This window comes from Prunus avium, chromosome 7, assembly GCF_965620075.1.
Source record: "Prunus avium chromosome 7, drPruAviu1.hap1.1, whole genome shotgun sequence".
Taxonomy (NCBI): Eukaryota; Viridiplantae; Streptophyta; class Magnoliopsida; order Rosales; family Rosaceae; genus Prunus; species Prunus avium.
In genome coordinates, this window is record NC_142290.1 from 38,654,800 (window position 1) to 38,668,187 (window position 13,388).

At 37.4% G+C, this 13,388-nt stretch overlaps 3 protein-coding genes across 3 annotated transcripts; 1 reads left to right on the top strand and 2 right to left on the bottom strand.

The window, feature by feature from the left end:
• Positions 1 to 917: 917 nt before the first annotated feature.
• LOC110756894 (proline-rich receptor-like protein kinase PERK9) lies at positions 918 to 3,447 on the bottom strand. Its single transcript, XM_088244810.1, has 9 exons — positions 3,312 to 3,447; positions 2,649 to 3,209; positions 2,522 to 2,563; positions 2,281 to 2,418; positions 2,064 to 2,198; positions 1,745 to 1,963; positions 1,519 to 1,640; positions 1,226 to 1,402; positions 918 to 1,145 (listed from the first exon to the last, which is right to left on the bottom strand). The coding sequence occupies exons 1-9, from the start codon at positions 3,376 to 3,378 to the stop codon at positions 954 to 956; spliced, it is 1,653 nt and encodes a 550-aa protein (XP_088100936.1). The 5' UTR covers positions 3,379 to 3,447; the 3' UTR covers positions 918 to 953.
• A 1,842-nt stretch (positions 3,448 to 5,289) lies between these two features.
• Positions 5,290 to 8,775, top strand: FAD6 (fatty acid desaturase 6). The gene is made up of 10 exons (XM_021958419.2): positions 5,290 to 5,486; positions 5,620 to 5,674; positions 5,758 to 5,996; positions 6,393 to 6,536; positions 6,661 to 6,812; positions 7,212 to 7,334; positions 7,471 to 7,648; positions 7,786 to 7,904; positions 8,160 to 8,274; positions 8,407 to 8,775. Exons 1-10 carry the CDS (start codon positions 5,448 to 5,450, stop codon positions 8,566 to 8,568), a joined length of 1,326 nt encoding a protein of 441 aa, XP_021814111.2. The 5' UTR covers positions 5,290 to 5,447; the 3' UTR covers positions 8,569 to 8,775.
• A 1,184-nt stretch (positions 8,776 to 9,959) lies between these two features.
• LOC110756816 (BTB/POZ domain with WD40/YVTN repeat-like protein) lies at positions 9,960 to 12,123 on the bottom strand. The gene is made up of 2 exons (XM_021958279.2): positions 11,732 to 12,123; positions 9,960 to 11,553 (listed from the first exon to the last, which is right to left on the bottom strand). The coding sequence occupies exon 2, from the start codon at positions 11,516 to 11,518 to the stop codon at positions 10,193 to 10,195; it is 1,326 nt and encodes a 441-aa protein (XP_021813971.1). The 5' UTR covers positions 11,519 to 11,553; positions 11,732 to 12,123; the 3' UTR covers positions 9,960 to 10,192.
• Positions 12,124 to 13,388: the final 1,265 nt, after the last annotated feature.

Sequence of the window (13,388 nt, forward strand, 5' to 3'; positions counted from 1 at the left end):
AATATTTAAACAGTTTAGCCGGTCGGCTCTACTGCTTAAATATTATATTTAAATAATATAGTCGCGCGGCGATACACTGAATATATTCGAATATTTTAACAGTATAGCCGCGCGGCTATATGCAGTGAATGTATTTGATTTTTTTTTAAGCAGAGCCGCACGGCTGTCCTTCTTAAATATTATATTTAAATAGTATAGCCGTTCGGCTATACAGCGTGAATGTATTTGGCTATACTCTATGTATATATTCGAATATTTTAAAGGTATAACCACCCGGCTGTACATCTAAAATATTATATTTAAAGAGTATAGCCGCACGGCATTACGCTTTAAATATGGACATACGTTTTTAAAGTGCAGCCAGCTTTCTTTTGTTTCAATTCGAATCGGGAGTTTCTAAGGAAATTCGAAGTCTTTGGGAACTGGTTTTCATGATTTTTATGTTAATCGAAAACCCATTGATGGGATTTTGAATTTGAAGTTATTGGATTGGTGCTAAGGGCCTCTCATGGGGAGGGTTTCATTTTATTTCGCATGAGCCAGGAAATTATTTCTCATGCATGGACTTACTAAACATGAAAAGGAAATAATTTTCCATGAACCAAACACAACCTAAATGGTTAAGCATAGTTACCACTGCATCTGAGTTTGTGTGTTCAAAACCCCTTCTTCCAATATCGCTGCCTAAGATTTAAACTCCCTAATATCACCGCCTAAGATTTCGTAATTGTTAATGGAGTCAAGTCATGTTTCCTAAGGAAGTGGAAGAATTACTTAGTGATTCTTTCACCCGGTCGCCGCCTAAGATCTAAGCCCAAAACCTCCTTGATAGATAAATAAGAAGTTCCATGTCAACATTTTGAATGCAGAACAAGAAAAATGCAATTCCACATATGCACAATTGTCTAGTGGTTGCAACAATTTATTTATTTATGGTTCAATTTCGTTTTGTCTCAGACTAAACTTTGTGTTTCTTCAAGTTTTCGTACAATTTCTTCCATGTATGGCCTTTCCCGTTCACTTGGAGCTGTACATTTAACAGCTATGGACAATACGTTTCGAAATTCAGAGGAAACATAAGCCCCATTTAAACGCGGATCCGCCATGCCACTTATACTTGCTCCTTTTAGTATTGCATCCCTTGCCTGTACAAATTGCAACACATCAATTAGGCTAGCTACATTATTTCATCACAGATAGACTATATTTGGGATTTAGAGCAAACCTCCTCAACCACAGATTTTGACTTCTTTCCTGTCAAAACTTGAAGCAGAACAACCCCGAAATCGAAAACGTCGTTTTTTATGGTTTGTAGCCCTTTTGTTTCATTAGGCTTGTAGTTTGATAAGTTGGAGTCTAATATCTTGGCTTCAAGTTTCTCATTCAGAAATATGTTTGATAACTGAGCCATCAGCCAAGCAATGCAAGTGCAAGGTCATTGGTTAGTAATAACCTCTCAAACTCAAAAGATTAGGACCATATCATTTGAATATTAAGTACTAAATCAAATTAAATTACCTTTAAATCTCCATGAACCGTTTTAGCCAAGGCATTGGCATGGAGAAAACATAAACCCCGAGCAATGCCAATCGATATCTGCATTCGATGTTCCCATGTCAAGATTAGTGTACTCCCATTACCTGCTAGATAAAGTGACTGCATAAATGCACATAAATGGCACAAGAGTAGAATCATCAAATTATCAAGACAAGAGGCAATCATTTGATTGTAGGTTAAACCTTACCAAGAAGCCAGCCTGCTAGGTTACCGTTTACACAATACTCATAAACAAGACAGTGCTCTCCTGTATCACAATATCCCAAAGTGGTCACCACATTAGGATGCCTTATCTTGGCTTTCCTTATTACCTCTTCGCCGAAATTTTGAACTTTAATGATCCCCTGATTAAGTCTCTTAATTGTTGTTGGCATTCCACTAGGCATTATCCCAACATAGAATTTCCCTGAAAGAATCTGTGAGTTTCAGCTGTAACCCAATTTTGAGTGATCTAAATTAAATCATATATATTGATCAGTCAGCATCATATGGTTCATAATTCATACCAAGTGTTGCCTCTCCAATCAAGTTTGAATCATCAAAATGGTTGGTAGCTTTCAACACTTCATCTTGTGAGAATAGGTAAAGACCAGAGCAGTTAAAGAAACTCCTGGATTCTTCCTCTACTGTCTTCTTGGAGACTAAAACGGCAACAACAAATATATATGAGTCTTTCTTCTTAATTTTCGATCTTTGGAAGAGGCTAATTAAAAGAATGCTCACCGGATAGGATTTCGATATCTTTTTTGCTTGCATATTGCAGTTGCTTCCTGGTTATCTTATAAAGAATCGGAGTTATAATCACCAGTGCTGCCGCCAGGATTACTATGGCAAGAAGCTTCTTGGAACCCAAGATATGAGCTTTTATGCATTTGTTATTAGTAGTTGTGTTAGAACTAAATGGGATGACATGCAACTATAGAAACAAAAAGAACAACATTGAAGGAAACCTCTTTTATGCTACCTTTGTTTTGATTCTGTGTAGGGCCTATAGGCCATGGAGACTCTGCAGAAACACAAGAATAAAATTAACAATCTGTGAAACAAACATAATTAATGATTCACTTACCAGGATTTGGATCATATCTTACTTATTTCATTCCACAAACAAGAAAAAGTTCCGTGAACCAAGTTTGGGGATTGAGCATCTGAGCTAGCAAGACTAACAAGTAGAGCTTCAGCGCACCTGTTACCTGATCTATTTCTTTCTTTTAGAGCTTGCAATGACTGCCTATAAGAAACAACACAATCGAAACATGCTTCATCGCTATGATTACTGCTAGATAAGGCTTTACAATTAGACCGTAAAGAGTTGTACGTGTCAACCCCAAGAAGACCAATGACTGAATCAACATTGTTTGAGCACAAGTTTGGTGTTGGCAAAGAGATAAAATCTTGGAGATCACAGTTGTTAAGATTGGTCCTGTGGTGAAGCTTTTCGAATATGTTGGTGCAATTCTGAGCTTCAGCAAACTCAAGGAATATGGATCCAGATTGACTAGCTTTTATAGTCATTGTTTGGTATAGAGATTGAAGGGCAGAGCTGCAACATGACTGCATTACTAAAGGTGTGAAAGAACCTTCTGCTAGGTCAAAGCACTGGCTTTGGGCTTCATAAGGGAATCTGGTAAAATCCAATGTGCAAGTACCTGCTGAAAAAACAGAAAAGAGGAAAAAAAACTAAGTGATGTTAAGAAATTGTATATATCCCATGTATCTATGTTGTTCTTGGTATTGGTTTTGCATATGCTTACTTGAACTAATCATGTGGGGCTTGCAAAGAAGTATGAAGAAGAATAGGAAAATAAAGGGAGTGGCCATTGTGTTGTGATGTGAGCACTGCTTTGAGGTTTCTGGGCTGAACTTTTTTTGTACCACAAAAACTTGAGGGAAAATGATATTTAGAATCCTCGAGGAATTAATGTGATAAATATGACCCGTTGAATTGATGTTTGAAGTATATTGATTATATATCCTTTGAGGTGTAGACAAGTACTTTGACTCAGTCTAAGAATAAGAACCTTTGAGAATATCATTTTGTTTCTTGGAAGATGGTGTCCTTAGCCGGCTGGATGGGAGTAAGTTTGTAAGTGTGGCTGTGTGTGAGCTCATAAATTCTTCTTCGAAAGGGTTGAAAGGCTTCAGTCCAAACAAAAAGAAAAGAAAAGAGAATTGAAAATTTGAAAAGGTTTCTTAACCATTGACCAATCATGCAAAGAGAAAGATATAATCGATTTGTTACTTTCTTGTCAATATGTAATATGTCATCTGATTTTGTTCTTTGTTCTTGTATTAATTTGAAACAGTCAAACTCTAAGTAAAATATGAAATAAATCTCAATTATAATATGACTAAATAAACTAGTAACAATCCAAAATACCATCATAATCTTAATTATGTCCCATGTCGCCATCCAAAATACCATACGACGACAAGAAACCACTAGCAGGGCTTTTGAATCCGTTAAAGGCTTCCTTTCATGACATACATTGTCAACTAAGCCCAAGCTCTGATGTACATAAATAAGAAGGCCTAACATGTAAGTCCATTATCAACAAGTCTAAGAATGATTATTCTGAAATCATATCATTTAGAAGAAAAAGGTAATTAATTTCCTCGTAAAGGCAATGCTCCGAGTCATAGGACATATGAAAGTCGTTTACCATGTTTTCTCCTAGGCCCTAGGGACCTATAGAAGTAAGTTGGATTCGTTCAAAGTGTGGATGGATCCAATCCAATTATGAAAGTTGTGTGGTCTCACTATAACAACAATTATTCATTCATATCCACAAAATTGCGTGTAGGGTTTGACAAACTTAACATTAGTCCGAGTTTACTCCACTTTCTATATAGATTCTGGTGCCTCGTTCGGTGAATTGACTTGGAATGATTATGATGGATTTGGAAACATTTGATTGGGCTGGCTAGATTGGAGTCCAATCTTATTCATTTATGAACCAAATAACATACTAAAATCAACATTGTTTTAATAAATCAATATTTTATTTTATTATTAACAATAATCAGATGCAAAATTCCAACTTTTTGCCTCAGTGCCTTTTTTCTTTTTCTTTTTTCAAATATCTTTCTTCCTCTTTTTTCATTATATTTTTTTTCTAATCGAAATTTCTCTTTATCATATCAAATGCATTTTTTTTTGGCGAGGAAAAAGGGGTAAACCCCAACAACAGACAAACCAAGCAGCCCCAGTACCCACAAGACGAGCTCTACTAATACCAAGTAGATCATCCAACGTAGGCTGGATTTATATCCTAACCAGAAATTTAAGTCCTAGCCAGTGTTTAATATAATTAAGCCCACCAAACAATAGACCGAACTCATGTCCATTTTAATTGAAAAAGTTCCATCCAATCCAGCCCACCAAATAGAGCCTCTACGTTTTCACTTAAACTATCATTATTCCTAAGAAAACTCAACTCCAAAATCGAATGTAATTTAAAATAATTTTGTTTTTAAGTGTTAGGGTAAACTCATATCAATGATGGATTTAAATATATAACTGTTTCTGTATAGGAAAATTGACCTCTCATTTATTTATGTAACTTTTTTCTTCGTAGTTTTGTTTTGCGCTTACAACTTGACGAGAAGACGAGTAAAAACAACAAGCGGCTATGGTGAGTTGAGAAAATCTATCCACACGAGTGAGGCGGTCAGTGACAAAGTCTAAAAAATTCCAACACAGAAATAGAAATACAACACAAGGCAAGCGAGCGGCACGAGTAGTTGGCACTTCCTTTTTAAGACTATCCACCCCCCAAAAAGCCTATCTTTTTGACAATTCATTCAACAATCTCGAAGTTCAAAGCTTTTAAAGAGGTTCTGAAGTGGGGGTCCTTGCGAACTGGGATTTCTGCAATTTCTGCTCAAAAATGGCTTGCAGACTTGCAGATTCTAGGTTCCTCTCCATGGTAAGCGATGCCATTTGCTCTTCTATATCGTACCCAATTGCTTATTTTTTCTCATTTTGCTCTTCCTTTTTAAATTTTGAATGGTGGGTTGTGTTCTTAAATTCTTACTCTCTCTTCTTGGTCTGAGTTGCAGGGCCCCCATCAAAATCCAATTCGAAGCCAAAGAATTGGAACCCATTATTCTTCAGGTGTCATTTTTTAGACTGTCATCATTATTTGTGACATATTATCAATGTGAATGGCAACTTACAATGCTTATTGTGAGGTTCAGGAATCTGCTATTTGAAATGGGGCAGCCTTCCCCAAAAGGGCATCAAACGTCAACGGTTTTTACCTCGTAGAAATTGGACGACAGTTGCAAAAGCGGTTGCCATTCCAGTTGCACCATCTTCACCAGACAGTGCTGAGTATAGAAAACAATTATCTGAAAGTTATGGTTTCAAACAAATTGGAGAACCACTCCCAGATAATGTTACGCTGAAGCATGTCATTGATACCCTTCCGAAAAAGGTATTGTTTTTCATTCTCAGAGCCACACCGTCAATGCTACTTATTCTTATTGTTTGAATTCGTATCTGATGCATCTGTTTTTTATTGTTGACAATTCAGCTGGGGATCTGATTTTGAGTTAATAGTCTGTTCAATTGAGTAGATTTAGTAGGTTGAATTTCATCTGAGAAGCTTCATACTGCATTGTTGGAAATCTTTCTATTTTTCCTGGCTGGCATCATTGGAAGCTTCATTCTTTTACCTCTATTAAACATAAAAATAAAAATTCCTTTTTGAATAGTGCCTGGGGAAGATAAAATATAAGTGCTATGTAACTAATAATTCTGGCTTACAATACAGTTGAGAAATGTAAACAATCTCAAATGTAACTACTTTCTTTTTGTTTTTCTATTATAGGTATTTGAGATTGATGATGGGAAAGCATGGAAGTCAGTTCTAATATCTGCCACTTCCTATGCATTCGGGCTCTATATGATTTCAAAAGCCCCATGGTATCTACTTCCTCTGGCTTGGGCATGGACAGGGACTGCAGTTACTGGGGTTTGTTCAAAGCCCATCTCTTCATCTTATATTGGTTCTAGTAACTTACTTCGCTCTCCTTTTTTCATTTATTGTGGTATATATAAGCCAACTCATTCCTTTTTTTTCCTCCCCAATTGTGAAGTTTTTTGTTATAGGTCATGATTGTGCGCACAAATCATTCTCAAGAAACAAATTAGTAGAAGACATTGTTGGAACACTGGCCTTTTTGCCGTTGATATACCCATACGAACCATGGCGGTTTAAGCATGATCGACATCATGCAAAAACAAACATGTCTGTGTGGTTTCCCCGAAGCATATATTTATTTATTTTATGTTAATTAATTTATGTGTTTATTAATGGCTTCATTTTAGCACATCACATGTCTTGAAAAAGAATATATTCTATATTCAACTCATACTCTTCCCAATGGTGCAGCGTGATAACAAGGGCTGGAAAATATACAGAAACAATCATTCTAAAATTAAAGAGCGTTAGAATGAATGATCATGTTAGACTTTTAACTGAAAATAACGTTTGACTTGTGAATGAAAGCCATTAATATTACTGAATGTAGTCTTTGAAATATTTTTTTGTTGATTTTTCAATTATAGGCATACTACTTCCTTGGTTTAAGTATATTTCTAACTCATAACTTCTTGGCTTTTCCTTTTTACCTCATCATCTATATAGGTTGATTGAGGATACAGCTTGGCAGCCTATTGCTAAAGAAGAGTTTGATTCATCTCCTCTCTTTCGCCAGGCAATCATGTATGGATATGGCCCATTTCGGCCCTGGATGTCAATAGCTCATTGGTAGGTAACTATAAAAGAAGAATCACTCTCTGTTTTGTTTTGTGGCCGTTATATCAACAATGGTGATTTTTAGTCATGATTCTTAATGTGTGAATATCCAATAGACATAAATAAATATTACTTGGTATCCAAATAGGTTGCTAGTCCACTTCGATTTGAAGACGTTCAGACCAAGTGAAGTGAAAAGGGTGAAGATAAGTTTGGCTTGTGTTTTTGCGTTTATGGGGATTGGATGGCCATTGATTGTGTTCAAGACCGGGATCTTGGGATGGGTAAAGTTTTGGTTGATGCCATTTTTGGGCTATCACTTTTGGGTAATACTACTCCCTGGTCTCTATTTTGACTGCAGTACTTAACATGTATTGGTGAACATAGCCGACTTGCCTTTGGGAATTCTATAGTTGTAGAGCTTACTGTCAATTCTGTTTTTCAATTTTACATGAATCTGTAGATGAGTACATTCACGATGGTACACCATACGGCACCTCATATACCATTCAAATCTGCGGATGAGTGGAATGCTGCTCAGGCTCAACTTAATGGAACAGTTCATTGTGATTACCCTCAATGGTACTGTATCTTTGTGCTTTAGCTTTCTTCTATATTTTTTTTTCAGATGAAAGCAGTTATTGAAATCTGACCACTGTGCTGCTATTAAATTCACATATATGTAATATTTTAATGTTATTGACAAGTAATGATTAAGAATTGTTACTAGCATAAAATCATTCATATTGCCATAACTGCTTCACAAGAACCTAGCACTCTTTTCTTCTTCTTTGGGGTGTGTGTTTTTATACGTTGGAGGCATTATTTTCTCAACAGGATTGAGACCCTCTGCCATGATATCAATGTCCATATACCCCACCATATATCTCCCAGGATTCCGAGTTATAACCTACGAGCAGCTCACAAGTCGCTTCAAGAAAACTGGGGAAAGGTAGATATCTTCAGTATCTTCTACAATATTGTGATTAGTCTTGAGCTGCACATGTAAAATCAAAATATTCAAAAAAGACGTAAGAAAGAAAAAGGAGTTATTTTCGTTGTTTTTTTTCCATGTTATGAACAGTATCTGAACGAGGCTACATGGAATTGGCGTTTGATGAAGACGATACTGACAGTGTGCCACGTTTACGACAAGGAGCAGAATTACGTTGCCTTTGACCAACTTGCCCCTGGAGAGTCTCATCCAATCAAGTTCCTTAAAAAAGTGATGCCTGATTATGCTTGATCAACTTGTGTGCCTTGTGGTGGGGTCACAGCCATTTAGGTTCTTGTCTTTTACACACTTCTTTTTGGGTCAAGATAGGTATGCTATCCCATTTATTTTTACATGTTGATGTTGTTATTGCTTGTGTTTACACAACCTTTTTTCGAAGTTTTTGACTATAAATTGAGGGAATAATTGAGGGAAATTTCCTAGAAGTTCACAGTAAAAGATGGTTGATATTCATGCACCAGTAATCCTCTGGACTTTGAATCGTTCTTGGATGACCGAAACTTCCTTGAATTGTTCTCTATTCCCAACCAATGACCTTTTGCTACATACGTGATAACTTTTTCATATAATTAGTTAGAATAATAAAGTAGTGTTATGCCCGTGATATACAAGTTCATCTTTTACTATAACGTGTAGTTGCACTGAAATTGACGAGATGAGTCAGAACCCAGTGAACTCATGAATTAAACTAGATGGCGATAAGGGTAATGTTGGTTGGAATTAGTGTTGATCATTATTAAAAATGGCTGACAATGATTTCTCCTCGGAGGTGAGGTTAAACAATTTGTAAAAATTAAACAAAAACTGATCTGAAACTTAATCGAAGTCGTGTCAGTTACCTTATATCTTAATGAATTAGTTCAAAGACATTAAAATACAGCAACGAGGCACACACAACAAGAAAGTCAAATTGAATCAAGTAATCTATATCCCTACGCAGGGTTCTAGTAAAGTGGGATTTCTTCCTACTTCATGTTCGGGCATTTAGAACCAAACTCCAGAGCTGTTTAATTAGATTAATACTTGAAGGTTGAGCAGAAACAGAAGACGTCGTGTTCGATAAGCATCATAGAAGTATATGAATTGGAAAAGAAGAAAAAAACAACAGCAAACGAACTGGTCAAAGGTTCATAAAATGCAAAGGCTAAAAGGCAAGGTGAAGGGGGCCACAGTTGTTTGCTATTGTGGTTGTCACAGATTCAAAGTACTGATCATTTAGAAACGCAAAATGAAAACAAAGGCTGCACCAACCTAACCACTTTGTGCAAAGTTACTCATTCATAAATCTTGCAAAGAGTTGGCAGTTGGAACTGCTCACATGCCAAAGAGCATCTCTCTCCAAATCTGGAATCTTTGCCAAGGGTCTTAAGATGCATGGAAATTTGTGCAGGAGATCAACTTTGGCAAAGCAGAAAAAAAAAGTAAAAAAAAGCAAAAAAAAAGAAAGAATTCTCTGCGCAAAAGTGAAAATCAAAAGAGCCATTCCTTGTTGGCTGTTCAAAAATAAAAGATCGACAGAATTTGAACCACAGGACCAGTTCCCATGATTAATGGCTATGCAAAGGTACCAAATTTCTAGTTATAGTAGTTAAGCAATCGATTTCATTTTTATCTCTCCAGGCTTTATAGTAAGGCAAAGCAAACGGTTTCATTCTTCACAGTAGTGAGCCAACCCTGTGCAGTACAATCTTTAAAACTCTGTCTGAAGTATCTCTAAATTTCCTAAACCTAGATAGTATTGCTGCAACTCCATCTCCTAGGATCTAAAAAAGACAGGAAAACTATGTATCATGTATGTCAGAAATGAAAGAAAACACAATCTTAAAAAATAACCCAACCATAATCTGAAGAAGAATCATATAATTGGAGGAGGTGGAGTCTCCCATATATCAAACACATTTTCCTCGCTATGAAGAGCAAAAAGCCGATCTCCACCTATCGAAAAATCGCAGATTGAACCTCCATAACTTCGTCGAAGCCCGGACGTTAAAACCCAATCAGGACCACAGAACACTGAAATGGAATCATTCATGGATGAAAAGAGTTGCCCCTCATGCAATGCCAGTTTGGGGTAGCAAGGCTCATCAGGCATTTTTCCCTTCATCAGCCTGCTCCTTGAGCTCCATCTAACACTTCCACCAGAGCTCCTGAGATCAATAAAACCCAAATCTTCGTACTCATTTACCACACAAATGGAGTTACTCTCCTCCATTGCTATTGCATCTCTGACCCTCTTCTCATCCACAGTTATAGGAGCTCCAATATCAGACCAAGACCAGACCATTTTCTTCTCCCTCAAGTCCAACAAACTGATGTAACAGTTGTCTTTCCTAGGGAACAAGGTTGCAACTAACAGACAGTTACTCCCCTGCAACCATTGCAGCTTGTCAGCATCACCAAGTGACCAACCAGGTGGTTCATAGAAAAAATCAGTCTGCTTTCCTGTTATTTGGTCCCAAACACCAACGCCATACTCATTGCTCCTACCTTTGCAACTAGAGAATATCTTGTAATCTGACCCAAAACACAAAGCTCCAGCAGTAAAGCTCTTAACTTGATTCTCATGACTAACTTGAAATTTGTACCTGAGCTCCCCATTTGATGAGCTGAACAGCCCCATTCCTCCGTCTCCTCGGCCTAACCGCTCGCAAACGCTGATCACTATGTTCTCCGAATCAACCCAACCAACATCATTGACTCTCTGATAATCAAGATTGATTGGAGGATGCTCATCTAGCATCCAGTCGTAGACATGGACCATGCAACCATGAGCAACGCAGCAACCACCATCCGGGCCAGCACGAATTGCTGTGCCATCACCCGGAGCTTGGCCTGCTACTGTCCGCGAAAGCCACAACCTGTTGCCATCAAAGGGACCCCATTTGGCTGATCGAACGTGATCGAGAAGGCCATAATACAAGGCCTCTCTATAAAGAAGCTTTTCAGACATATTGGCTGGGATATGAAGCTCTTGGGTTCTTAGAAGATCAAGGAGGACCGCAAAGCAATCCGGGTTGCGATCAATGAAATATTCATTGGAATTATCGGATTGTAGATTCCAGTTCTCATCGAACATCGCTCCAAACATGGAATTACGGCCGGCATTGGCGAGAGTTGTGGCGGTTGTTTCAAAGATTCTGCCTCCAACATTGAACCTCACCCTGTCTTTCTGAATTCCCATGATTGAATTTCAGAATCCCAGATGGGGTTTTGGAGCTGGGAGGCCAAGGAAAGATATCAGTTTATGTCGTTGAAAGTTGAAGAAAATTATGGGATTGTTTGGATAATTTGAAATAAAATGAACAAAATTAAGGAACAATGATAATGAAGAAACAGAGTTCAGATTTCAGCGTTCAGAGAGAAAGAAAGTAAGCCAAACAAATTTGATAAATACCCGGTATTTGATCTGAGGGGTTTGAGATGGGATGCGTTCGTTGCAGGAGAGGAAACAGAACACCCTGAAGAACAGGGGAGTTTGATCAAGCTGATGGGAAATTTGATCAAACTCTGAGAAATGGAGATCTGGGTATTGAAGAATTCGAGGTTCAGAGGGTTGGGTTTTAGAATTTGTAGAATTAGGTGGAAGAGGAGTTGATGAATTGGAGCGGTTGGATTTCAAATATTGACTCTTTTCTTTTCCGGCTCTCTCCTCTGTCTTTCTTACTTTGCTTTGTCCATGTTTTTTTTCTCTCTCTCTCTCTCTCTCTGCCTTTCTTTGGTTTGCCTTTGGTCCGGACGCAGTTGAACTTTTCGTGAATTAAATACTCTATGGTGGGGTCAACTTTGGCTCTGGGCCATCCTTAGATCTCCACCGTTGGATGGTTATTTGAAATCCAATCATCATCAATGTTTTTTGGGCAAATGTTGGGGACATTTATGGTGGAAGAAATTTCCTTGCTGAATTAATAGTTTAAGGCTTTCGATTAAGTCAGCTCCAACCCAAAGAAACCGTGTCTTGTGGGCTGTGTTTTTAAATGTTCTCTTTGTTTTTTTGTAAATTTGAACAATTCCTCGTCCATTCAAAGGAAAATGACACAGAAATTGAGACTTTTATTTGATGAGAGAGTGGCTCCCTTCCTTTTCGACCTCTTCCAATCATGTAATTTATTGGTCCGTTCCCATCATATTTATAAATAAATTATGATGGAATTTATTTCCCTTTTCGATTATTTTTTTTTCTATGATGAATGATTGGATTTTTTAACCCCCTCTTAAATGGAAGAAATTAAGAGCAATTATTCTGCATCTGAAGTCGACCTGTGTCGAGACCCTCGGCTCCTAATTTAGTGGTGTTTTATAAGACCAGACATCAACCAAAACTGCAATTAGAGATTGCGGGTCATAGACGGCACATCATTACACTTTTGGTTTGTTTAAACTTTAAAGTAGTGAGATATATTCAACTGGGTGGGTAGCGTAGCAGTGCGTAATGAGCAGCTTGGGTGTTTCATGTTTTGCCATAGCCAACCTTCAAATCAAAGGGCAATCCACAAAGGTTTTTACTTTTTTTATTCTTTTGGGTTATATTGGGTAAGGGAGAGGATAATCTCCAAATGGTGGACCATGCAGCTAACTTCTACTCTACGTCTCCATATTATTACTCATAATATTTTATAAATAAATAAAAACAAATTTGCTATTAATAAATAATTTAGCACTATCTCTCAGGACAAGAAATAAAAAGATGAGAGCAGGTTGAAATTCAGTCATCATAAGAGAGTTTGAGTGGATTGTTAATGAGCTTGTCTTGGAGTTGGAGGAGACTTGTATGGAAGAAAACAAAACAAAATATCCAACTTTAAGTTGGGTCTTATTATCTTGTCTTGTGAGGACATTATTGGTTTACTTAGACTTAAAGAGACTTCTGATATTATTTGTTTTTCTCATCTTCTTTTGTATATTCCGCTTCCATCATCTTACTTTTTTTGGTGGCACAACACAAGTCATCTCACTTTTAGACGCTAGCTAGCTTTTAGTTCAAATGGGTCTTTCTGCTTGGGGTGAGTTGCGGGCGGGGAAGGGGTTGGTCATGTCGGGGGAGAAAAAAACAT